The following is a 25,575-nucleotide window of genomic DNA, read 5'->3' as shown; positions in this document are numbered from 1 at the left end:
TGACAATTCAACTTTTAACTGGTATAACTTGCCAGTGAAGAGAAGGGGAAAGTGCTTTTAAAAACTGGACAGTTCAATCTGGAATTAAAACCAAAAACAATCAGGTAGTTCTGTGCCAAAGTGTCAATCCTCATATAAATTATATTTATATAATCTGATCTGATCTGGTACCAAAGTGTCTCATCGACTTAGACTGCTAGAAAATCTGGAGGCACGATGCAAAACCTCAGTCAGCAAGCCCTCTAATCCAGTGAGACTCAGTCAGCAGATTCTCTAATCCAATGAGACTCAGTCAGCAAGCCCTCTAATCCAGTGAGACTCAGTCAGCAGATTCTCTAATCCAATGAGACTCCCTCAGCAGACCCTCTAATCCAATGAGACTCAGTCAGCAGACTCTCTAATCCAATGAGACTCACTCAGCAGACCCTCTAATCCAATGAAACTCACTCAGCAGACCCTCTAATCCAATGAGACTCAGTCAGCAGACCCTGTAATCCAGTGAGATTTGTTGAAGGGGGTGCATTAATTTTTTTACTTCTATTGGTCACCTGTTGGAATATAAACCACAATCCTGGTGCTGTAAAAGCCATACTGGTCCAACTGACCTACCAGGGACCAAATGTAACTGTTTATCAGACATCTGTCAGACAGTTTGAGATGACATTTGGTTTCCCATTATTTGTACCAGTCTGTTAGAGTGCAACAATGGTTTCACAAGTGACTGTTATTGAACAAATTATTATATCGAATAATATGAAAAAGTTAAAATCATGTTTCCATCTACTATCTCTCTGGTCCCCAGGATAAGACACACAGAGACACACACAGGCACTATTTAATGTGATTTATTTTACATGAAACGTTGTTATTTCAAAGACAACATTCTAGTTACATGCAATAATATTTGGGATGCTGACATCTGGTAACTTTCCCAAAACGTGTCCAACTAAACCCGATTTGGACGTCTCCCATTAATCAATGATGAATAACTAGGAAATCCAGAATCCTCCAACATGTATTTCTGGAGAACCTAGGGATTCTGGGAAAGTTGCATTCTAAACTGGATTTTAAAATGCAGATAAATGTAAAACTTTAAATAAAGACTAACTGTCATATCAGTAGCCCGTGGGCTTGTTGTTGTTAAGAGATGGGCTTTTATTTTAGATATGTACTATAATGCCTGCTACTGTGATTAGCAGATGTGGATATTTCTGATGAAACTTTTCATGTACTTTTAAAAGCCAAACCAATGATACTTGGAGCAAAAAAAGTTATATAATACCATTGTTAGTGATTTCCATTGTTTTAGAAGGCTCTTAGCATTGGTTTATTCAGCCTATAAAAATATTTTTATAAAGTTTAGATATACTTCTTCAATCACCTTAGAGATCTGACTTTTGACCCATGCCCAGGTCATGAAAGGACTTTGAGGGGGACAGGGACACTCCTCATCCTCCCCACTGACTTCTGTCTCATAAAAATCTTCATCTTCCTCATCTTCACCTGCTACCTTTAGCGTGAAATCAACTGGACACTGCTGGGAAAATAAACTGACTTTGACTTCAGCACTGGGGTAAAAGGGCTCCAGGTCTTTATACAAATCTTTCAAGGTTTTTGGAAGCAACCTTTTCTTCCCACACACCTCCTGTTCATTTTTGCTCCAATACCCCTTGGCCATCCACTGTTGCTGGTTACTGTTGTAACAGCAGTAGGCAGACCACAGATAAGATGGGATGTTCACTCTGTTGTTCAATATGTCGTCCCCAGGAACCGCCCCCGTCACCAGGTAGGCTTTCTTGTTGGGATCCTTGCAGTTGTCTTCAATAATCTTTTTGACTTTACTTTCCATTCTACACCAGCTGAATGCATTAGAGGTTTCTGCTTGTGGAACGCAGTTGGTCATGGTGAAAGTGGAATTCTTAGTGTCTTGATCAATCGCAAACTCATTAGGAAACATGTGACCTCTGTTGACCTTTTTTGTGACCTCTGACCCGACGTAGTCCTCTTTGACAGCCTGGTTGTTGTAAATGACTCCCGGTATCGCCAATTCCATGTTAGGTTCTCCCTCCTGTTTATCCAGCTGCAAAAAACACATTTATAACACATTCATTTGAAACAATATTAATATTTATAGTTCAAAGCTGTATTAATTCCCAGATGGTACACATGTTAGAGTATGTAAAATACTTAATACAATATATAAAAGACTTAATACAATATGTAAAAGGATCCAAAACAAATGGTGGGATCTGAAATATCTGCCGATCTAGACCTTTCATGTACTCTAGGTTTTCTAACCACAGTCAGACCAGTAGAATGAAGATCAAATACCCACGGTCAAACCAGTAGAATGACGGTATGATACCCACGGTCAGACCAGTAGAATGACGGTATAATACCCACGGTCAGACCAGTAGAATGACGGTATAATACCCACGGTCAGACCAGTAGAATGATGGTATAAAACCCACGGTCAGACCAGTAGAATGATGGTATAATACCCACGGTCAGACCAGTAGAATGATGGTATAATACCCACGGTCAGACCAGTAGAATGATGGTATAATACCCATGGTCAGACCAGTAGAATGATGGTATAATACCCACGGTCAGACCAGTAGAATGACGGTCTTCTTCCCGAAACACGTGAAGGGATCAGGATTACCTGCGGTTCAATCTTCCATGCTGGTCTTTTAATGCTTCCAGCAGAACCAGTGAAGGTATAGGCTGAAAACACAGGGATTCTGCTGGTTGTGTCATAAATTGTTGCAAATCTGTAGACGTTTTTGAACATCTGACAAATTGGCTTGTAGCGGTTCTGATCTTTGACAATCCCGTCAACCAAAATACCTGGAATATTTGGAGTCATTTTATCCATGAAGAATGACTCACACTCTGGAATGTCACTGAATTTGTTCACAACGCGAGAGAATCCAGGAGGAAGGAAAGAGACAAGCAGGAGAGCAGAGAGAAGCTTCACCACTTCCATTATCAGCTGAAAACTGAACACCTCAGCGACAAATATGAAGTAACAGAGACCAGTTGGTAGACTGAAGACTGATGAGGCTGCTTTAGTTATTTCAGAAATATATTTTTCGTATGTATCTTCCTCTGTGCGTCACAGTTGTAACTAGTTAGTTTTTGGTAAATCATTAAAGTATCATGGGGTTTTGAGTTGTGTGTTTAACCCCCCTTTTGTTGGGTTAGATAGTCCAGTACATTCAGGATCCTTCTGATAACTGAAATGTTTGATGAGGGCGAGTGGCAAAAGGACTTGGTGCTTTATAACTAAATATGAAAATAGACTGATACACTTATGACTGCATTCATTACTTCCAGTCACTCTCAGATCCTTTACTCTGGTCTCTATTAGTTTAATTTGGGGTTTTAGGGTTCTGAGTGAATTATTAAAACTACAATCGCTACAATCATATATTTTTTTAAATATAACATCTGGGCATATTCGTGAAGTGTTCCGAACACAGAATGAGTTGCTATGGGGATCAAGGCCTGCATGATGTGAATGTAAAGTCTCACCAAAACTGACCACCACTGACTGTGTACATTTTCATAAAACGTTATTACTAGAATCATACGGTTGACTTTGGCTCATATCTAGGTATTCTAATGAAGCGATTGGTACATTCAGGACACACAGCTGAAATGTCAAACAGATTTGGTGCTTTATAACTTAACCAGAAAATAGACTGATACATGCATGCATTCAACACTTGCAGTTTCCCTTGTACCTTTACCTTTGGTCTCTATTAGTTTCATTTTTGGTTTTAGAGAGGTTTAGAGAAAATCACATCTGAATGTTGTTGAGGCAGAAAATGAAAATAATGTTTTTGTCTTATACTTTCTGAAGGTACAGTTTTCAATAGGCTAGTCACTGGTTTTACTATTCAAGTTATAAATCATTCTCAATTTATTTACAAATAATTAAGAATGCGTAACTTCCATGTGTTCCTGTAGGTAAGTAAATATGTTGATGTTGCTTTTACAGATGATTCATCAAGCCTGTCTTAGCATTTCTATATTAGCTCTTTGTCATGAGTAAGTCAGAATACTCTAGAGAGGTTTATTCAGGTCAGTGAAAATGTTGTCCAGATAAAATGGCTCTGAAAGAGCAAACACAACATGTTCAGTAAATAAACCATTTCTGTGACAGAGTACAGGCATCAGGCTACCCCTCAAAACAAACACTTACATACAGTGTTTTACAGGCATCGATCCATATTTTTAACCATAATTGTTAACCTTAAATTTTTGATTAAAATGTAATAAAGTTCTGATTAAAATAACCCACTTGGTGCAGTAATGAAGTGCTAAGGGGCAATCTGCAGTTCAAACAATAACTAAACTTACAACCCACCAGTGTTTTGGTGAACATGTGAGGAACGTAGCTGGAGAACTGTGACCTGTGAGTTTAATGAGGGATGCAGGACTGAAGATCCATGATATCAGTATTAAAGAATAATTTTCAAAAAATAAAAAGTATTTGACTAAAGTATTATTATCAATATGTTGGGATCTGATGGGGAATGCCAGGTAAAATAAGCTCATTAATGTATTAATTCAATATACAAAATAATTAATTTCAAAGTGAAAGAATACATGCCACAATCACAGATTGTCCATTTACAAGAGGAACGGATTTACAAATTACAGAGTAGGTTTAAGCTAAGAAATACAGATGGTGCAGAACAGTGCTGATTATTTAGAAAGCACTGAAATTAAATGAATGTTGACTACCACCAAAACGACATCAAATCAGGCTCATTACAGTCAGTGTGCCGCTGTAGAGTGGGGTCACGGTAACATAGACCCCGTCATCATTACCAAAACAAAAGCACAAACAACAACAAGGGAATTAACTTTCAACCCTGCAGAGGAGCCTGCTGGGTCTGGTATACAAACACAGTCGTCACATCCCCCTCTGCCCAGAAGAGGAGCTGGATTACTTATCAGTGTTTTATCATTTATTGGACAGACCTCTGGGAACACTCAGACATCCGTCTGGTAGAATGAGTTCAGCATGTCATACAGCTCTCCCAAGGTTTTCTCTGGCAGATCTCCCTCTGAGGTGTTTTTGTTCTCACCCCAGTGTGCTTTGGAGATCCATGTACTGTTCTTGCTGTTGTAACAGCAGAAGGCGGTCCACATGACAGATGGGATGTTCACTCTGTAGTTTAGTTTGTTGTTTTCACTGGGCAGAGCTCTGGTCACCACGTAGGCTTGGGTCATGTTGTTATTATCTACACAATAATCTTGGAGAAAACCTTTGACCTTACACTCCATCGTATTCCAGCTGCCACCATTGAAGGTCTTAGCCTGGGGTACGATGTTGGTCAGGGTGAAGGTGGAGTTCATGGTATCTGTATCAGCAGCATGACAACATGGGAACAGGTGACCTCTATTCACACCTTTATCTTCTATTGAGTTAATGTAGTCCCTGTTTCCAGCCTGATGTCTGTATAGGACATCCCCAGACTTCCTCATTGATTTATCTGCATTATTATCATCAAGCTGAAATAAAAACAAGACATTAATTCACTATGAAGTCTCATCTCTGCCTTTGTAGAAGTCTGCTGATATTCAGTAAATAAAAAGATACATGTTTTATAGTATGTACAGTGCTGCTTGAAAGTATGTGAACCCTACAGGGATGTTCAGTGATTCACTTCCACTGGATGTGTAGCGTCCAGATCTGTGCAGCACCAGGCTGCATTAGATTACATTAGAATCATATGTATTGTCATTGAACAGTATGAGCACATTACAACGAAATGCATGATTCAGGCTTGACAAGCAATGAACCATTTTGACAACTTTATGACCATGCAAACACTCTCCGATAACCAGTTACTTGGTTGCTCAGTGTTTTAGTGAATCTCCTCTCTGTTGTTAAACCAAAGATACTTGAACAAAAATCTGCTGCATAGTCGAGTTGCCAGAAAGAAGCCTTTACTGCGCAAATGCCAAAAAATGCCCAACAACATCTTGACATGGCTCACAGCTTCTGGCATACTGTAATTTTTGGAGTGACAAGACCAAATTAGAGCTTTATGGTCACAACCATAAGCGTCATGTTTGGAGAGGGGTCAACAAGGCCTATAGTGAAAAGAATACCATCCCCACTGTGAAGCATGGTGGTGACTCACTGAGGTTTTGGGTGGGCGTGGGGGGGTGAGTTCTAAAGGCATGGGGAATCTTGTGAAAATTTATGGTAAGATGAATGCAGCATGTTATCAGAAAATGCTGGCAGACAATTTGCATTCTTCTGCATGAAAGGTGCTCATGGGACACTCTTGGACTTTCCAGCACGACAATGACCCTAAGCACAAGGCCAAGTTGACCCTCCAGTGGTTACAGCAGAAAAAGGTGAAGGTTCTGGAGTGGCCATCACAGTCTCCTGACCTTAATATCATCGAGCCATTCTGGGGAGATCTCATATGTGTAGTTCATACAAGTCGACCAAAGACTTTGCATTACCTGGAAGCATTTTGCCAAGATGAATGGGCAGATATACCACCTGCAAGAATCCGGGGCCTCATAGACAACTATTATAAAAGACTGTACAATGTCATTGATGCTAAAGGGGGAATACACAGTTTTAAGAACTAAGGGTATGCAGACTTTTGAACAGGGGTCAGTTCTTTTTTTCTTTGTTGACATGTTTTGTTTTATGATTGTGTCATTCTGTTAACCTAGTTGAATGTGAATCCCATAAGAAATAATAGACATGTTTCGCCTGCTCACTCGTTTTCTTTACAAATGGTACATATATTACCAATTCTCCAAGGGTATGCAAACTTTTGAGCACAATATGTTCTTGCAGCACAGATATGAGAAACCGCCATGTTTGGATCCAAACACAGATGCCCTAGACATTATGCTATTTGGAGGGGTTAATGGCAATATAACATTTGTTCCAATAAATAAGTGGGTAGGCATTTGTCTTTTGTCAGCTATAGTCTATAGTACATTAACATCTATACATGTTCTGTTTCTTCTTTTTTCTTTTAAATGTTACCACCTTTTTCTCCCAATCTCCCACTGTAAAACATTGAGCCACCACTACAACAGTCCCTGTGCAGTCAGGAGAGTCAAAGATCTCCACAACCCTCCTCTGAAACCTACTTAACACCTCTGCCCATAAGCAGGAAGTCAATGTGAGCCAACACATAGGAGGAAACACTTGCTCACATTGTTTTATTCATAGTCAAATTAGAGACGTTGCAGGAACGCGGCACAAGGATATCCCCAATGCCGATTACCTCCCCCCGGGGATCAGCCGAATATACACTCGAACCCACGGCCATACATGTTCTGTTTCTGAGCGTAATTGACTAGGCCAATCCAAAACACAAAACTTCTTTCTCCAGAACTATTCTTCGTTAGATTTTTATAATTGTTTTATTGGAAGACCCAGTTTGGCCAAACCTTTAGCTGCTTGGCTGTTGGCCTGAAGTTCTATTACCAACTCTCTTGATATACATCAGAATTCATGGTTCCCTTGACGGCTTGCCGTCGACCATGTCCAGAGGCCATGCTTGACTGTTGGGATAAGGTTATTTTGGTGGTATTCAGCCAAACATAGCAGTTTGATTGTGAAGAAAAAAGTTAATCTTGGGATTACTGGGAATATTTTGGAAGGGTGTCCACTTCTAGGGAGAGTTGTGGCCGGTTTGAGCTCAAATCCTTTTGAGATTGTTGTATAACCGTCTCCAGACTGATGTGCTCACACTACCCTCTTCCTGATGTCCTCTGAGGTCTGCATTCCTTTCTGGCATGGTGTGTTTTATATTCATCTGTATGGGTAATACCAAACTGTATTTCTTGTCTCTATTAGAGTCCTGCCAAAACTCTTTTCTATACCTCTCCCTTTTTATTGGTTCATTTAGTACTCAAGTATGTACCCAACTGATTCTACATTTCTGATTAAACAAATGCAACTTTATTTTCTTCAGTTCTTCTACAACAAAATTTTAATCCAACATATGGAATTGGTAACTATATATCTGTTATGTCAGATAAAAATATTCTGATTAAATAGGGATTTCATGGTAAATTATAATTCCAGTAGAGATTCAAGCAGATCTGTATGTCCTTGATGTTGCAGATTATTATGGCAGAAGTGATTTAATGTAAAGGAGAAGCAGACCTACCTGGGGCTCAATCATCCAGGGTGGTCTTTTTCCCACTTTTACATCACCAGTGAACTTGTAGGCTGAGAACACAGGGATCCTGTTGGTCGTGTCGTAGAGAGTTGCAAACCTGTAGTTGTCATTGAAGTACTGGCAGATTGGTTTGTAGCGGTTCTGGTCTTGGGCATTCCCATTAACCAAAATACCTGGAATATTGGGTAGTTGGTAGACTGAAGACTGAACACCTCAGAGACAAAGATGAAGTAACAGAGACCAGTTGGTAGACTGAAGACTGAACACCTCAGAGACAAAGATGAAGTAACAGAGACCAGTTGGTAGACTGAAGACTGAACACTTCAGAGACAAAGATGAAGTAACAGAGACCAGTTGGTAGACTGAAGACAGAACACCTCAGAGACAAAGATGAAGTACAACACAGCTTTGATGAGTTATTTAGTTCAGGTTTTTCCAACTCTGATCCAGGGCTTCACACGCATCTTACATCAACAAGGTTCAGGACCGGTATGTGACTGTCTGGACCAGAACTACCTGACAATATATATAAGACAGTCTGGACCAGAGCTACCGGACAATATACATGTGACAGTCTGGACCAGAACTACCTGATGCAGCTGAATAATAAGTTGTGTTGTGAAATATTCAGATTAATGCTGTATTTTGTACATTGTGAAACTAAAATACTTGTAACAAACCTCTGAAACCTCTGGTTAGATTCAGACAAAACATCTCTCTCTCACACTTCATTAATTACGGTTGTTTCATAGGTTTCTTTGGGAAGGAGACAGATACACATTGATAAAATGACATTTAGAAACTCACAGGATGTTTATGGTTATTAGTAACAAAGGGACAGTGTGATCATTGCCAGGAAGTTGAGACACTGGATCATGTGTTGAGGCAATGTGGGTGCTATGAGGGGAAGATTGTGAGGTTGAAACTTGGTTTGAGAGCAGAAGGGATACAAGAGTTTAGAGTATTTTGGATGGGGTGTGTTCAGTCACAGTGCTAAAATATGTATTTGTATTTCCTGGAGTGCCGGGGTTGGCGTGAAGGATTTAGAGTTAACAAAACACCCTCCAGGCCCTGAACACACCCTCTGTGTACAATCTAATTTAACAAGGAAAAGTACAAAAAACACTGCTGTGGGCATCACTATCCTCTTGCAATAGAACCAACTGGATGTCAAAAACAGTGCAAGTAGTAACTCAAAGGTAATTTGAATAAAATGAATAACTATTCAGCATGACAAAATAGTTGAAAAGAAATGCTTTGAGTGAGGAAAAGAAGGGTTCAATTCTGGCTTTACTGGCAGAGAGATACTGTGAGCGTCAGGTTGCTTCCATCCTGAAAATGTCAAAGACAGCGGTTTATAAGAACAAGGTCAAGCAACAGACATTAGGGACAACATAGCTACAGACAATAAAAGGGCGAAAACGACTGAAAACTGAAATGACCGTCAACTCATTCTAATGTCACTCAACAACCATAGGATGACATCAAGTGACCTACAAAAAGAATGGCAAACAGCAGCTGGGGTGAAGCGCAGAAAAAAGCCCTTCATCAATGAGAAGCAAAGAAGAGCCAGGCTGAAGTTTGCAAAAGACCATAAGGATTGGACCGTAGAGGAATGGAGTAAGATCATCATCTCTGACGAGTCAAATTTTCAGCTTTGCTCAACACCTGGTCATATAATGGTAAGACAGAGACCAGGAGAGGCCTACAAGCAACAGTGTCTCACACCCACTGTGAAATTTGCTGGAGGATCAGTGATGACCTGGGGATGCTTCAGCAAGGCTGGAATCAGGCAGATTTTTCTTTGTGAAGGACACATGGATCAAGCCAAGTACAAGGTTATCCTGGAAGAACACCAGCTTCCATCTGCTCTGACAATGTTCCCCAACTTGGAGAATTGGTTTTTCCAGCAGGACAATGCTCCATGCCACAAAACCAGGTCAATCAAGGTGTGGAAGGAGGACCACCAGATCAAGACCCTGTCATGGCCAGCCAAATCTCCAGACCTGAACCCCATTGAAAACCTCTGGAACTTGCCAGGAGTGGCATAAAGTCACTATACGGGCGGGCAGGCCGCTCTTGAAACTTAATTCTGATCTTGGACAAAACTAGGCCTAGTTTCCATGTTTTCCCTAGCATTAAGATGATCGGAAGATGCATGGAAGTGCGTCGTTATTTTAATAGTGCGCTTCCCGAAATTATCGTTACTTAAAGTGGCACGTAACATCGCTCGTTAATTAACCCCTCGTTAGTCTAGCGTAACAGGCTTACCTGTGGTTGGGTTGCAACATGCGAGGAGTGATCGTAAGCAGTTAATATTAAATAAGTGCGTGAGTGGATGTAAATGTAATTGAATGCAGTTTTCAATTGAGGATAAAGAATAACGTTCACGAGTAATGAAAGCATTGTATGCTGCTGGTAGGCTACGGTCTTTGATAGAAAGGTGCTGGTGCCTCTACCTCGTCATAAGAACATTCATTTATTCAGCTCTGAATACTTGTTTTCTCTTGCGTTCCATTATTATTTCAGACACTTAAAATAGATAAACTGATTAAAAAAAATTTTGGTCTCAATAAACATAACCAGAATCAGCTTTATTGGCCAGGTATGTGTACACATCAACCACAAGGAATTTGACTCTGGAATATACTCCATTCTCCCTGACGTGGTCCCTGTATCACTCCATTCTCCCTGACGTGGTCCCTGTATCACTCCATTCTCCCTGACGTGGTCCCTGTGTCACTCCATTCTCCCTGACGTGGTCCCTGTATCACTCCATTCACCCTGACGTGGTCCCTGTATCACTCCATTCTCCCAGACGTGGTCCCTGTATCACTCCATTCTCCCAGACGTGGTCCCTGTGTCACTCCATTCTCCCTGACGTGGTCCCTGTGTCACTCCATTCTCCCTGACGTGGTCCCTGTATCACTCCATTCTCCCTGACGTGGTCCATGTATCACTCCATTCTCCCAGACGTGGTCCATGTATCACTCCATTCTCCCTGACGTGGTCCCTGTGTCACTCCATTCTCCCTGACGTGGTCCATGTGTCACTCCATTCTCCCTGACGTGGTCCATGTGTCACTCCATTCTCCCTGACGTGGTCCATGTGTCACTCCATTCTCCCTGACGTGGTCCCTGTATCACTCCATTCTCCCTGACGTGGTCCATGTGTCACTCCATTCTCCCTGACGTGGTCCCTGTGTCACTCCATTCTCCCTGACGTGGTCCATGTGTCACTCCATTCTCCCAGACGTGGTCCCTGTATCACTCCATTCTCCCAGACGTGGTCCATGTGTCACTCCATTCTCCCTGACGTGGTCCCTGTATCACTCCATTCTCCCTGACGTGGTCCCTGTATCACTCCATTCTCTCTGACGTGGTCCCTGTATCACTCCATTCTCCCTGACGTGGTCCCTGTGTCACTCCATTCTCCCTGACGTGGTCCCTGTATCACTCCATTCTCCCAGACGTGGTCCCTGTATCACTCCATTCTCCCTGACGTGGTCCCTGTGTCACTCCATTCTCCCTGACGTGGTCCCTGTATCACTCCATTCTCCCTGACGTGGTCCATGTATCACTCCATTCTCCCTGACGTGGTCCCTGTATCACTCCATTCTCCCTGACGTGGTCCCTGTATCACTCCATTCTCCCTGACGTGGTCCCTGTGTCACTCCATTCTCCCTCTCCTCTATCATCCCCTGTCCCTGTTTCTCCCTCCCTCTCCTCTATCATCCCCTGTCCCTCTTTCTCCCTCCCTCTCTATCATCCCCTGGCCTTGTTTCTCACTTCCTCACCTCTATCATCCCCTGTCCCTGTTTCTCCTTCTCCTCTAACATCCCCTGTCCCTGTTTCTGCCTCTCCTCTATCATCCCCTGTCCCTGTTTCCCCCTCCCTCTCCTCTATCATCCCCTGTCACTGTTTCTCCCTCTCCTCTATTATCCCCTGTCCCTGTTTCTCCCTCCCTCTGCTCTATCATCCCCTGTCCCTGTTTCTCCCTCCCTCTCCTCTATCATCCCCTGTCCCTGTTTCTCCCTCCCTCTCCTCTATCATCCCCCTGTCCCTGTTTCTCCCTCCCTCTCTCCCACTTGACTCTCACTCTCCTCCCCTCCTGTCTCGTCCTCCATCCTGTCCTACTCTCATACCACCAGCAGGTGTCAGCCTTGATCCATTATCAAGCTTTATCTGTGACAGAATTGCCAGACTGACTGACTGATTACTTTATTGTTTATTTGGTTTGTAGGATGATTGATAGGTTGGCTAGTTGATTAGTAATTGATTAGTAGATTGGGGTATTATGATGGCCCTAAGACGACATTCTTGTGTTTGGAGCCACTCTGGAAGAGCACGACCGCCGCCTGAAAAGGGTGATGGAGACAATCCGCGCATCTGGCCTAAAACTCAACCGTCAAAAGTGTAAGTTCAGCTATGCTTCCCTTCACTTCCTGGGTCAGGTTATCAGTCAGGAGGGCTTGACTCCAAGCCCAGAAAGAGTGTCCGCCATCACCGCCCTGGAGACACCTACAAATGTGAGTTAAAAAGGGTAATTGGTATGGTGAATTATGTTGGCAGATACATACCCAACTTGTCACTAATCCTTCATCCCCTTAACAAGCTGTTGAAGAATACAGTAACATGGGTGTGGGACTCCCAGCAAGAAGGTAAAAACACTGATATCCTCTTTACCTGTTTGTCAGAACTTTGATCCAAAACTGCCCACTGTAGTAGGTGATGACACATTCAGTTATGGATTAGGAGGAGTACTGCTGCTAAATCATGGAGGAACACTCAAACCAGTAGCCTACTGCTGTCGTACACTAAATGAAGCGGAAAAGAAGTACGCACAGATAGAAAAGGATTGTCTTGCTAGTGTAGGGGCTTCAGAAAAGTTCTACCTGTATCTGTGAGTTCTGGAAAGCTACAAATGACTTACCAACCATAAACTACTGGTGACACTCATCAACCACAGAGACCTTGACAAAACTCCACTGAGGTGTCAGCGACTTCTGATCCGCCTAATGAAGTTCAACCCTGTCGCTGAGAACATCCCAGTTTAGAACCTGGTAGTCCCTGACGTGCTGTCGAGGAACCCGGAGTCAAAAGTGGACAACACAAAACTGAGCAAGGATATCCAGGCATACGTGGACGCCATCGAAGAGCTGGAAAGGCCTAAAACAGTGCTGGAGCGTATAAGGGCAGAGACAGAGAAGGATGAAACCCTGTAGAAGGTCAGACAAAAAAAGAGATGTCGTCAGACCAGATTTAGACTATTTCATGTAGAGAAGTAGTCTCAGTGAGCATAATGGACTGGTAAAAAAGGGAAACTGAATAGTGATCCCACAAACAATGAGAACTGAGATGCTGGAGAGGATCCACCTTGGGCATCAAGGCCTGAATAAATCCAGAGAGAGATACAATGCCGCCATCTGGTGGCCAAAGATAAGCTATGCGGTAAAGGAGAAAGTCTCCTCATGCCCACACTGTAATGAGCACAAACCAAGCCAAAGGCGAGAACCATTCATCACAACGCCTTTGCCAGAGCTCCCTTGGCAAAAAATTGCTGCAGATTTTGGTGAGTTTAAAGGAAAGCAGTTCCTGGTTGTTATTGACTATTTTTTTTAAGATGTCTTGAAGTATTGAGTCTCACCAAGACCACAAGTTAAGCAGTTATAAGTAAGCTGATGAGCGTATTCACACGGTTCGGGATACCCAAAGAGCTGATTACGGATAACGGCCCGCAGTTCACATCACAGCAGTTCCTGGTCTTCACATCCAAGTATGACATCCAGCATACTACATCGAGCCCATACTGTCCCCAAGCTAATGGGATGGCGGAGCGAGCTGGACAGCTAAAAACATCCTTAGGCAACAAGACCCCCAGCTAGCCCTCCTGATCTACAGGGACACCGCCATGGAGCCAACAAAAGAAAGCCCAGTCAGACTCCTCATGGAAAGGAGACTGCGCACCACAGTCCCCATGTTCCACCATCAGCTGAGACCGGCAAGGCCCAATCTGTCTAGTCAGGCAGACAGATGCTAAAGCTAAGCAGGCCTACGAATACACCTACAACAGGAGATACACAGCACAGCCGCTTCCTGCCTTAGGTGTCGGCGACAAAGTGCGACTGAAAACTGACTCAGAGAAGACATGAAGGGGGACCGGGGTGATCCAGGCTTCGTGTTCCACTCCACGTTCGTTTGTGGTGAAAACACCACAAGGAGACACCACCACACGAAACCGGAGGCATCTGCAGATTGTCAATCATGAAAGGAAGGACGCTCAGACAAAGTCACCAGAAGTCTCCACCCCACCGGGTAGCATGGCATCCATCACCCATCCAACCCAACTGACTCTGAGACTGGTAGCATAACATCCATCACCCATCCAACCCAACTGACTCTGAGTCTGGTAGCATAACATCCATCACCCATCCAACCCAACTGACTCTGAGACTGGTAGCATAACATCCATCACCCATCCAACCCAACTGACTCTGAGACTGGTAGCATAACATCCATCACCCATCCAACCCAAACTGACTCTGAGACTGGTAGCATAACATCCATCACCCATCCAACCCAACTGACTCTGAGACTGGTAGCATAACATCCATCACCCATCCAACCCAACTGACTCTGAGACTGGTAGCATAACATCGTCGCCCATCCAACCCAAACTGACTCTGAGTCTGGTAGCATAACATCCATCACCCATCCAATCCAACTGACTCTGAGACTGGTAGCATGGCATCCATCACCCATCCAATCCAACTGACTCTGAGACTGGTAGCATAACATCGTCACCCATCCAACCCAACTGACTCTGAGACTGGTAGCATAACATCGTCGCCCATCCAACCCAAACTGACTCTGAGTCTGGTAGCATAACATCCATCACCCATCCAATCCAACTGACTCTGAGACTGGTAGCATGGCATCCATCACCCATCCAATCCAACTGACTCTGAGACTGGTAGCATAACATCCATCACCCATCCAACCCAACTGACTCTGAGACTGGTAGCATAACATCGTCGCCCATCCAACCCAAACTGACTCTGAGTCTGGTAGCATAACATCCATCACCCATCCAACCCAACTGACTCTGAGACTGGTAGCATAACATCGTCACCCATCCAACCCAAACTGACTCTGAGACTGGTAGCATAACATCGTCACCCATCCAACCCAAACTGACTCTGAGTCTGGTAGCATAACATCGTCACCCATCCAACCCAAACTGACTCTGAGTCTGGTAGCATAACATCGTCACCCATCCAACCCAAACTGACTCTGAGTCTGGTAGCATAACATCGTCACCCATCCAACCCAAACTGACTCTGAGTCTGGTAGCATAACATCGTCACCCATCCAACCCAAACTGACTCTGAGTCTGGTAGCATAACATCGTCACCCATGTACATACGTATGTATATTTATATATATATAGTATAAATATACATACAAATAAAAGTAGCCAAAAGCATGTGGACACCCTAATTATTGAGTTCAGGTGTTTCAGTCAGACACATTGCTCACATGTGCATTAAATACAGCACAAAACCATGAAATCCCCATAAACACTCATTGACAATACAACAGGTCTTACAGAATAGCTTATTGACTTTAACCATGCCCCCCCACCCCCGTTACTCTATATTAGGAACAACAAAACATAGTCTTGTTGAATGGATGAGGCTTTCCAGGCTTGATTATCCAGGCCTCAATCACAAAGTGAACACTGATTCCACCTGCTGGTTGAAATTATTCATTGCAGCCAGATTTACTTCCCTACCAATGATGGATCATCGGCTCAAACTGAAGATTTACAATCATCAACCACATGTCAGTCACTTCACTCTCAATGGCCTGACATTATAATAATGACTATAGCATATAATGGTTATCTTTGAAGTAATGTTGTTTTACACAAGACCTGTTCACACAATTTTTCTTTCCCTAAATGTATATTTTTCAAAATGCATTATATTGGGTAAACACTTATTTATGCATATTCATGTTGAAGTCAGTGTATGATTCAATAAGTAAAGCATTAAAGTAAACAGTGAACATTCATTGAACTCAATTCAATTTTTGACTTTTGTAGCTTCCCAGTGAAGAGGAGGGGACAGTGATTTATAACTGGACAGTTCAATCTGGAATTGAAACCAAAAACAATCAGGTAGTTCTGTGTCAAAGTGTCAATCCTCATCAAAGGGACATTTATATAATCTGATCTAATCTGATACCAAAGTGTTGTGTCGATTTAGACTGATAGAAAATCTTGAGGCACGATGCAACGCCTCACTCAGCAGACCCTCTAATCCAATGAGACTCACTCAGCAGACCCTCTAATCCAATGAGAGTCACTCAGCAGACCCTCTAATCCAATGAGACTCACTCAGCAGACCCTCTAATCCAATGAGACTCACTCAGCAGACCCTCTAATCCAATGAGAGTCACTCAGCAGACCCTCTAATCCAATGAGACTCACTCAGCAGACCCTCTAATCCAATGAGACTCACTCAGCAGACCCTCTTATCCAATGAGACTCACTCAGCAGACCCTCTAATCCAATGAGACTCACTCAGCAGACCCTCTAATCCAATGAGAGTCACTCAGCAGACCCTCTAATCCAATGAGACTCACTCAGCAGACCCTCTAATCCAATGAGACTCACTCAGCAGACCCTCTAATCCAATGAGACTCACTCAGCAGACCCTCTAATCCAATGAGACTCACTCAGCAGACCCTCTAATCCAATGTGACTCACTCAGCAGACCCTCTAATCCAATGAGACTCACTCAGCAGACCCTCTAATCCAATGAGAGTCACTCAGCAGACCCTCTAATCCAATGAGACTCACTCAGCAGACCCTCTAATCCAATGAAACTCCCTCAGCAGATATTCTTTTTTATTTTGGCCACCTGGAATATAAACCAGAATCCTGATGATGCAAACCCCATGGCGTCCCAACTGACCAACCAAGGACCAAAGGGAACTGCTTATCGGACATCAATCAGAGAAAGTTCCCTACAACTCAGGAGTTTGTGAATTCAATAGTAGGTTTTAATGTTGGTCTGCAAGAACAACTGTCTTCCAAGCCTTAGAAACACATTTTTATACAGTATGGTTATACAAAGGTATCAGGCCCTCCCATTATCATACATTCTGGGTGGAGTCTTCCCAAATCTTCCACCACTGGTTCACAAACCTCTGGAATCCGCCCCCAAGCCATTATTCATCGTTGTACAACATATTCTCTGATGTCAATCATTCTTTGACCTCTGAGCTCAGGGCTCATTTTCACAAGGGATTCAAGGACAAGCCACAGGTCATTCTGACCTCCACATCAACATCTCTTTCTTAACAATTAAATGTGGAAGAATCAAAGACAATTAGACTGTTTGAAAAAATATTAATATGAGACCTTAGACTCAAATAACCTGGTTAAATGTTTTATTAATCAACACCCAATTAATATGCAAGAGTTCACATGACACATACACATAAACAGTTGTTCTGTCTACTCTTCATCAGGTTCATGTGAAATAACATCATGGTTTTTTGAAAACCCTCTATATTTCCCCCTTTAGTGCTTCATTAAGCCCCACAATCTAGACCTGGAGATGGTAGGTGAGGAGGAGAACTCAGTCCTGACAATAGAGCTGAAATCAACTCAATTACCTAAAACAATCTCCTCTGTCAACCATCTCTCCAGAGACTGGAAGACAAACCTCTTCCTCCCTTTTTGACTGAGAGGAAGCAAAGACTTTCCAACATAGTCAGTCAAGTGTGTGTGTGTGTGTGTGTGTGTGTGTGTGTGTGTGTGTGAGTGTGAGTGTGTGAGTGTGTGTGTGTGTGTGAGTGTGTAAGCATGTGCAGATATCATTCAGGGCCTTGCAAACTATGTTGTTACAAATGATTACATACAGAGTAAATGAAGCACATATATTACACAGATATGAATCAAAGGAAACATACCAAACATTAAATTTAACCAAACATCAATCAGTATCATAGAAAATCAATAAAAGACAGTATGAGAATAAAGTAAAATAACTCCTCACTGTTCATTTCCCTGTCCCATTCTTTTCCCTAAGTATCACCTTTTGTTTTTACCACTCCTCTTTCTCTTACAGTTTCTGTCTCAAATAACTGTCTAGCCTCTGTTCATATCAGATCCTGTTTTAACATTACGCTGTCTTCGTCTATACAATACCAGATATTTCTGAGATGTTCTAGTGCCACACACACCTTTCTATGCAACAGTAACATCAACAGTCACCATAACAGAAGAGTTATACTAGTACATTTTAGTTTTGACTTCCTGCTCCATTTTGACCTTATGTATCCCAACCTCCATCCCAATACATGGCAAAATCTGAATTTAACTTGGAAGTTACTCCCTAGTCCTCTCCCTTCACCTGGCACATTGTCCTTTTGTTGGTCTAGTCAGTTAACATATTGACCAAAAGGCTTTATTGATAAAATTACATTTAGAACATAATGGCATCATGTTGGTTACAGGGATGGAATTACATTTAGAACATAATGGCATCATGTTGGTTACAGGGATGGAATTACATTTAGAACATAATGGCATCATGTTGGTTACAGGGATGGAATTACATTTAGAACATAATGGGATCATGTTGGTTACAGGGATGGAATTACATTTAGAACATAATGGCATCATGTTGGTTACAGGGATGGAATTACATTTAGAACATAATGGGATCCTGTTGGTTACAGGGATGGAATTACATTTAGAACATAATGGCATCATGTTGGTTACAGGGATGGAATTACATTTAGAACATAATGGCATCATGTTGGTTACAGGGATGGAATTACATTTAGAACATAATGGCATCATGTTGGTTACAGGGATGGAATTACATTTAGAACATAATGGCATCATGTTGGTTACAGGGATGGAATTACATTTAGAACATAATGGCATCATGTTGGTTACAGGGGTGGAATTACATTTAGAACATAATGGCATCATGTTGGTTACAGGGATGGAATTACATTTAGAACATAATAGCATCATGTTGGTTACAGGGATGGAATTACATTTAGAACATAATGGCATCATGTTGGTTACAGGGATGGAATTACATTTAGAACATAATGGGATCCTGTTGGTTACAGGGATGGAATTACATTTAGAACATAATGGGATCATGTTGGTTACAGTGATGGAATTACATTTAGAACATAATGGCATCATGTTGGTTACAGGGATGGAATTACATTTAGAACATAATGGGATCATGTTGGTTACAGGGATGGAATTACATTTAGAACATAATGGCATCATGTTGGTTACAGTGATGGAATTACATTTAGAACATAATGGCATCATGTTGGTTACAGGGATGGAATTACATTTAGAACATAATGGCATCATGTTGGTTACAGGGATGGAATTACATTTAGAACATAATGGCATCATGTTGGTTACAGGGATGGAATTACATTTAGAACATAATGGCATCATGTTGGTTACAGGGATGGAATTACATTTAGAACATAATGGCATCATGTTGGTTACAGGGATGGAATTACATTTAGAACATAATGGCATCATGTTGGTTACAGGGATGGAATTACATTTAGAACATAATGGCATCATGTTGGTTACAGGGATGGAATTACATTTAGAACATAATGGCATCATGTTGGTTACAGGGGTGGATTTTGAGTGATGGAAAGTTGTAGTGGAAAATATTGAAGGCTGAACAATTTAGTAAAAGACAGTATTTGTAATATAAACCTCAAATATTAACAGTCGAAGTCTTTCATTTGAATCAGCTGTGTGAGTGCTAAGGCAAAAACGAAATGTGTACTGCCTTGGGTCCCAGGACCAGGATTGGGAAACACAATATTAACAGTACCCCTACATGGTTAATTTTGGGAGCAACAACATGGGAACCTTTGTAAAGTCTGGATGGGGAATTGTCCTTTGGATATTCATAAGGTGCTCGTTAGATGTTGGACTAACAGTTACTATAATAATTACACAATTTAATATCAAACCAACTTTTACAGTCTCACACCAGCTGGCTGAAGCAAATTCGCTTAATATTTTGTCTAGCCATTCCTGCCTGTAAACACACACATAAGACAACTATATCACTCCACGCTATGAAAACAACTTGTATTTGAATGCATGCATGGTTGCTAGCATTTCGTATTGAAATAAACATAAAACAAGCACAAATCAGATAGTTAAGCCATCTTTTAACCATACCGTAACACACACTCTAAGCCTACTCCTGAGTGGGATCATTATCCAACTTTATCTCCAATGAACCTAATAATATTCCATGCTGAGTCAAGTTACACATTTGGTTTCAAAAAGACTCTTTTGGTTATAGACATTTGGTTTCTTTTGGAAACACCTGGACTTTACCCCTTTTGTATATCTCTGTAAGCTTGTTATTCAGTTCTGCCACTGAGAGAGGAACGGTTGTACCATTCTTACCCTTCTTTTTGTTCTCTCCCCAGTGTGCTCCAGAATGCCACTGATTGGGCGGGTTTTCACAGCAGTAGGCGGTCCACATGGAAGATGGGATGTTCACCCGGTTGTTCAGTTTCTCCACTGGGTTGTCACTGGGCACTGCTCCGGTCACCACATAGGCCTTTATGTTGTTATTGCCATTACAAGATTGTGTCATAATATTTTTGACGTTTGTCTCCATGTCATTCCAGCTCTTACCATTGAAGGACACTACCTGGGGTACAATGTTGGTCAGGGTGTAGGTGGACTCCTTGGCCTCAACATCATAAGCGTGCATACTAGGGAACAGGTGACCTCTATTCACACCGTTTGCGTTAATGTAGTCCTGGTTTGTAGCCTGACGTCTATATCGGACACCCTGAGACTCATCAGCCATTGATTTACTTGCATTATCATCTTCGAGCTGAAATAACAATAATACATTAATTCACTATGAAGTCTCACCTCTGCCTCTGTAAAACTGGCTGATATTCAGTAAAATAAAAAGATGCATGTTTTATAGTATGTACCACGCTGCTTGTCAAGCTACAGAAACCACAACCATACATCCATTGATTAATCAGTTAACAACACGTCTTATAAACCCTTCTCTTTTGGTTTCATTAAGCAATTTAAAAGCTACATTAAAACACCTGTCTCTACACTCCAGAGTGGTAGGCTGATAATCTGTAAATATAACAAAATTCAAGGTGCACCATTTAAATGTGTGTAATGCAACAGTGAACACATACAAATGTGATTTGAAGGAGACCTACCTGGGGCTCTATCTTCCATGTTTCATCTATATTATTTCCCGTTCCTGCGTCACCAGTGAACTTGTAGGCTGAGAACACAGGGATCCTGTTGGTCGTGTCGTAGAGAGTCGCAAACCTGTAGGCGTTGTGGTAGAACTGACAGATCGGCGTGTAGCGTTTCTGAATCGTGTTTGGGACAGTCCCTTGAACCAAAATACGTGGAATATTGGGAGTTTTCCCATTCAGAAAGAACATCTCGCAATTTTTTTGGAACATGTCCACCACATGAGAGAGTCCAGGACGTAGGAGGGAAAGAAGAAAGAGAGAAGAGAGATGCAACACCCCCATCATCACCTGAAGACTGAATACCTCAGAGACAAAGATGAAGTAACAGAGACCAGTTGGTAGACTGAATACTGAACACGTCAGAGACAAAGATGAAGTAACAGAGACCAGTTGGTTGACTGGAGACTGATGAGTCTAGTTGTCAGAACAGGATGTTTTAAAGTGATTTCAGAGACTCCTCCTTCAGTGATGAAAACTGGACAAGAGGGTTGAATTTGAATAAAATTAATAGAATATGAGGTCACTTCCTCAGGATTCTAGTGAACACTGACACACACACACACACACACACACACATTCATTTACACATTGGCAAGCACACACATGCACACATACACACACTTGCTCATGTACACATGGAAACGGACACACACACAGTAATGAGCCAGTGGTTGTGGGAGGTTTATTTAAGGTACATGTCTGACACTTTAAAAGGTGCAATATTTAGGTCACCCATGTAAAACTTTTATAGATGCGTAGTGCAGGAATGGACAAGTCACACATTGGACTATTTTCATGGAAATGTATGTGTTAATAAGGAAATTTCTAAAAAAGGAACCAGAACACTGTTTGCCTAAAATTAGAAGTACCAGAACTCAGATTCCAGACTGTTTTGGCTCAAGTCAACCACTGAATAGATGATTTCAGATTTCACTCACACAGTATAGCTGCAGATGGGCGCTAGAATATGGATTGGCTATTATTTTGAAATGACTGTCTGAAATTAATGGTAACAGTAACTAGAATAATTCATTGGACTTAAATGGTACTTTTTTATACACACGCAAAGTGCTTTGCTTAGTAAGGAGGGAAGATCAGTTCATCCATGCAATGAAAGAGGGAACAAACACCACAGATCTGCTATCAGGTGAAGATGTGATTAGTGATTTGTGCCGATTAGGGATGAATGGGATGATTAGGGATGAGGGGGATGATTAGGGATGAGGGGGGGGATTAGGGATGAGGGGGATGATTAGGGATGAGGGGGGGGGTTAGGGATGGGGGGGGATTAGGGATGAGGGGGATGATTAGGGATGAGGGGGATGATTAGGTGGCCATGATGAATGTGGCCAGGAATGTAACCAGGACACCAGGGTTTACCATGTCTACTCTCAGTGCCTTGGGATCTTTAGTGTCCCCAGATAGTCAGGATACCGGTTTAACATCACATCAGAAAGACATCAAGCCACACAGGGCATGGTCCCCTTCACTGTCCTGGGTCATTGGGATTTGATCTTTAAACCGGAGAGAAGAGTGCCCCCTACTGGCCCTCTAACACCATTTCTAACAGCATCTGGTCTCCCATCCCAACCAGGACCGAACAGGACCGACCCGGTTTAGCTTCAGCGGCAAACCGGCGGTAAGACACTTGGGGAGCTATGGTTCTGGTATATTTAAACAGTGATGACACAGTTTGAATAATGTTTAATTACTGTTGAATTATAGACGATGCAACCCTGCATAAACCCAGGTCAGGCCTGTTGCTTCTGTTGTCAGTTGTTGTCACATACAAGGTCACTGTAGGTCAACAGGTCATCCCTAGGATCGCAAGTCAGAAGACCAGAAATGTGAAAGGTAGAATCCATGAATTCCTTATGCATTCTATGTATGGTAACTTTGTAATGAACGGTTATAATAAAGAGCAAGGATGATTTCCATGTATATTTAATTGTACATGACTCTGGTAGAAGAGTATGGTAGCCGATGTTAGAATGATTAATTGCTTTTGACCTTTGACCCTTGAGTCCTGTGACCATGGGTTCGGTCAGGGTTATGGAAATAGTTTTATTTCGACAATTGTTTTTCAGTAAGAAAATTCTGAGGGTGGGAGGGATTTATGACTTCCAGGGTGTAAGATGTTTAGATTTTTCATACTGTAAGTGTTTGTTCATACTGTAGGTGTTTGTTCATACTGTGTTTTTTCATACTGTAAGTGTTTGTTCAAACTGTAGGTGTTTGTTCATACTGTGTTTTTTCATACTGTAAGTGTTTGTTCATACTGTTAGTTATTGTTCATACTGTGTTTTTTCATACTGTAAGTGTTTATTCATACTGTAAGTGTTTGTTCATACTGTAAGTGATTGTTCATACTGTAAGTGTTTGTTCATACTGTGTTTTTTCATACTGTAAGTGTTTATTCATACTGTAAGTGATTGTTCATACTGTAAGTGTTTGTTCATACTGTGTTTGTTCATACTGTTAGTGATTGTTCATACTGTAAGTGTTTGTTCATACTGTAGGTGTTTGTTCATACTTTGTTTGTTCATACTGTTAGTGATTGTTCATACTGTAAGTGTTTGTTCATACTGTAAGTGATTGTTCATACTGTAAGTGTTTTTTTCATACTGTAAGTGATTGTTCATACTGTAAGTGTTTGTTCATACTGTGTTTTTTCATACTGTAAGTGTTTGTTCATACTGTAAGTGATTGTTCATACTGTAAGTGTTTATTCATACTGTAAGTGTTTGTTCATACTGTAAGTGATTGTTCATACTGTAAGTGTTTGTTCATACTGTAAGTGATTGTTCATACTGTAAGTGATTGTTCATACTGTGTTTTTTCATACTGTAAGTGTTTATTCATACTGTAAGTGATTGTTCATACTGTAAGTGTTTGTTCATACTGTGTTTATTCATACTGTAAGTGTTTATTCATACTGTTAGTGATTGTTCATACTGTGGTTGTTCATACTGTAAGTGTTTATTCATACTGTAATTGATTGTTCATACTGTTAGTGATTGTTCATACTGTAAGTGTTTGTTCATACTGTAAGTGATTGTTCATACTGTGTTTTTTCATACTGTAAGTGTTTATTCATACTGTAAGTGTTTGTTCATACTGTAAGTGATTGTTCATACTGTAAGTGATTGTTCATACTGTAAGTGTTTGTTCATACTGTAAGTGTTTATTCATACTGTTAGTGATTGTTCATACTGTGGTTGTTCATACTGTAAGTGATTGTTCATACTGTTAGTGATTGTTCATACTGTAAGTGATTGTTCATACTGTAAGTGTTTGTTCATACTGTAAGTGATTGTGTGTATGTTTAACCAGTGATGTCCATTCAAGCCTCGTTGGCCCGTCACTATGTTTACCAGATGTTCCTATGCTGAACAGGAATCCTAGAGATGTTACCTCCAAGGAGGTGGTGGATTTTAGCTCCTCCCATGTAGCGTGTTACAACCTCTGTGTCTCGTCTGAATCTGTATGGAACAGTCCAGTGTTTGGGCGGAGCTAAATATGTCATCTAAATTACAAGATCCATTCTGTCCAACATTGCTGAGACCAATATAGATAATCATTTAAAAAACAGACAAATACTCAAAGCGTAAAATTCAGTGACAATATCCTGGAATTCAGATTGTTCAGATGGTTCAGATGTTCAAGGCAATAGTCAGAATCAAACACACAGCTTGTGGTGTTTTTTTGGATTTTTGGTTCAAAAACTAGATCATTGATATTAGAGTGTGTAGACATCAGGGTTAGTAAAGCACATTTCCCTGCATTAAGGCCTGAGATTAATGCCCTAAATGAACGGTCTGAGATATAGGAAGACACACACCAGGGGACTATTTTTAGGTATACTATATTTTTATTCTGATCCCACTTAATCTCAATCTGTATGTTATCAACAGGGGCGGACTGGCCATCTGGCAACTCTGGCAAATAGGATGCCAGAACATCTTTTTAGGGGTGGGCTGGTCAGATTTCTTTTTAAATATATGAATAAATACTTTTTACAGGCTGGTGGTACCTAGGGCGGGTTTAATGACTTGCCCAAT

The 25,575-nt window shown here is 41.5% G+C and overlaps 2 protein-coding genes across 3 annotated transcripts; both read right to left on the bottom strand.

Moving 5' to 3' along the window:
• Positions 1–829: 829 nt before the first annotated feature.
• LOC117593948 (endonuclease domain-containing 1 protein-like) lies at positions 830–3,070 on the bottom strand. Of its 2 annotated transcripts, none has more exons than XR_004575419.1 (2): positions 2,608–3,070; positions 830–2,080 (listed from the first exon to the last, which is right to left on the bottom strand). XR_004575419.1 is itself a non-coding variant. In XM_034290717.1 (2 exons), exons 1-2 carry the CDS (start codon positions 2,987–2,989, stop codon positions 1,337–1,339), a joined length of 1,068 nt encoding a protein of 355 aa, XP_034146608.1. In that variant the 5' UTR covers positions 2,990–3,070; the 3' UTR covers positions 830–1,336. The 2 variants fall into 2 exon arrangements, 1 of the variants encoding a protein (XP_034146608.1); XM_034290717.1 differs by having other exon boundaries at positions 2,666–3,070.
• Positions 3,071–20,284: 17,214 nt separating this feature from the next.
• Positions 20,285–21,886, bottom strand: LOC117593968 (endonuclease domain-containing 1 protein-like). Its single transcript, XM_034290781.1, has 3 exons — positions 21,470–21,886; positions 20,679–21,117; positions 20,285–20,298 (listed from the first exon to the last, which is right to left on the bottom strand). The coding sequence occupies exons 1-3, from the start codon at positions 21,797–21,799 to the stop codon at positions 20,285–20,287; spliced, it is 783 nt and encodes a 260-aa protein (XP_034146672.1). The 5' UTR covers positions 21,800–21,886.
• Between the last annotated feature and the right edge of the window lie 3,689 nt (positions 21,887–25,575).

The sequence above is a fragment of the Esox lucius genome, chromosome 24 (assembly GCF_011004845.1).
Source record: "Esox lucius isolate fEsoLuc1 chromosome 24, fEsoLuc1.pri, whole genome shotgun sequence".
In the NCBI taxonomy this organism is placed as follows: domain Eukaryota; kingdom Metazoa; phylum Chordata; class Actinopteri; order Esociformes; family Esocidae; genus Esox; species Esox lucius.
Note: the sequence above shows the minus strand (reverse complement) of the source record. Positions and strands in the feature narration are given on the sequence as shown.

What these genes read in the sequence shown, in the direction of transcription:
- LOC117593948 (XM_034290717.1), bottom strand. Translation starts at nt 2,989, where the DNA reads ATGGAAGTGGTGAAGCTTCTCTCTGCTCTCCTGCTTGTCTCTTTCCTT. An exon ending in CATGGAAGATTGAACCGCAG is followed by an intron (nt 2,081 to 2,665) that starts GTAATCCTGATC and finishes TGTTTTTTGCAG; the next exon opens with CTGGATAAACAGGAGGGAGA.
- LOC117593968 (XM_034290781.1), bottom strand. Translation starts at nt 21,799, where the DNA reads ATGATGGGGGTGTTGCATCTCTCTTCTCTCTTTCTTCTTTCCCTCCTA. An exon ending in CATGGAAGATAGAGCCCCAG is followed by an intron (nt 21,118 to 21,469) that starts GTAGGTCTCCTT and finishes TTGTTATTTCAG; the next exon opens with CTCGAAGATGATAATGCAAG.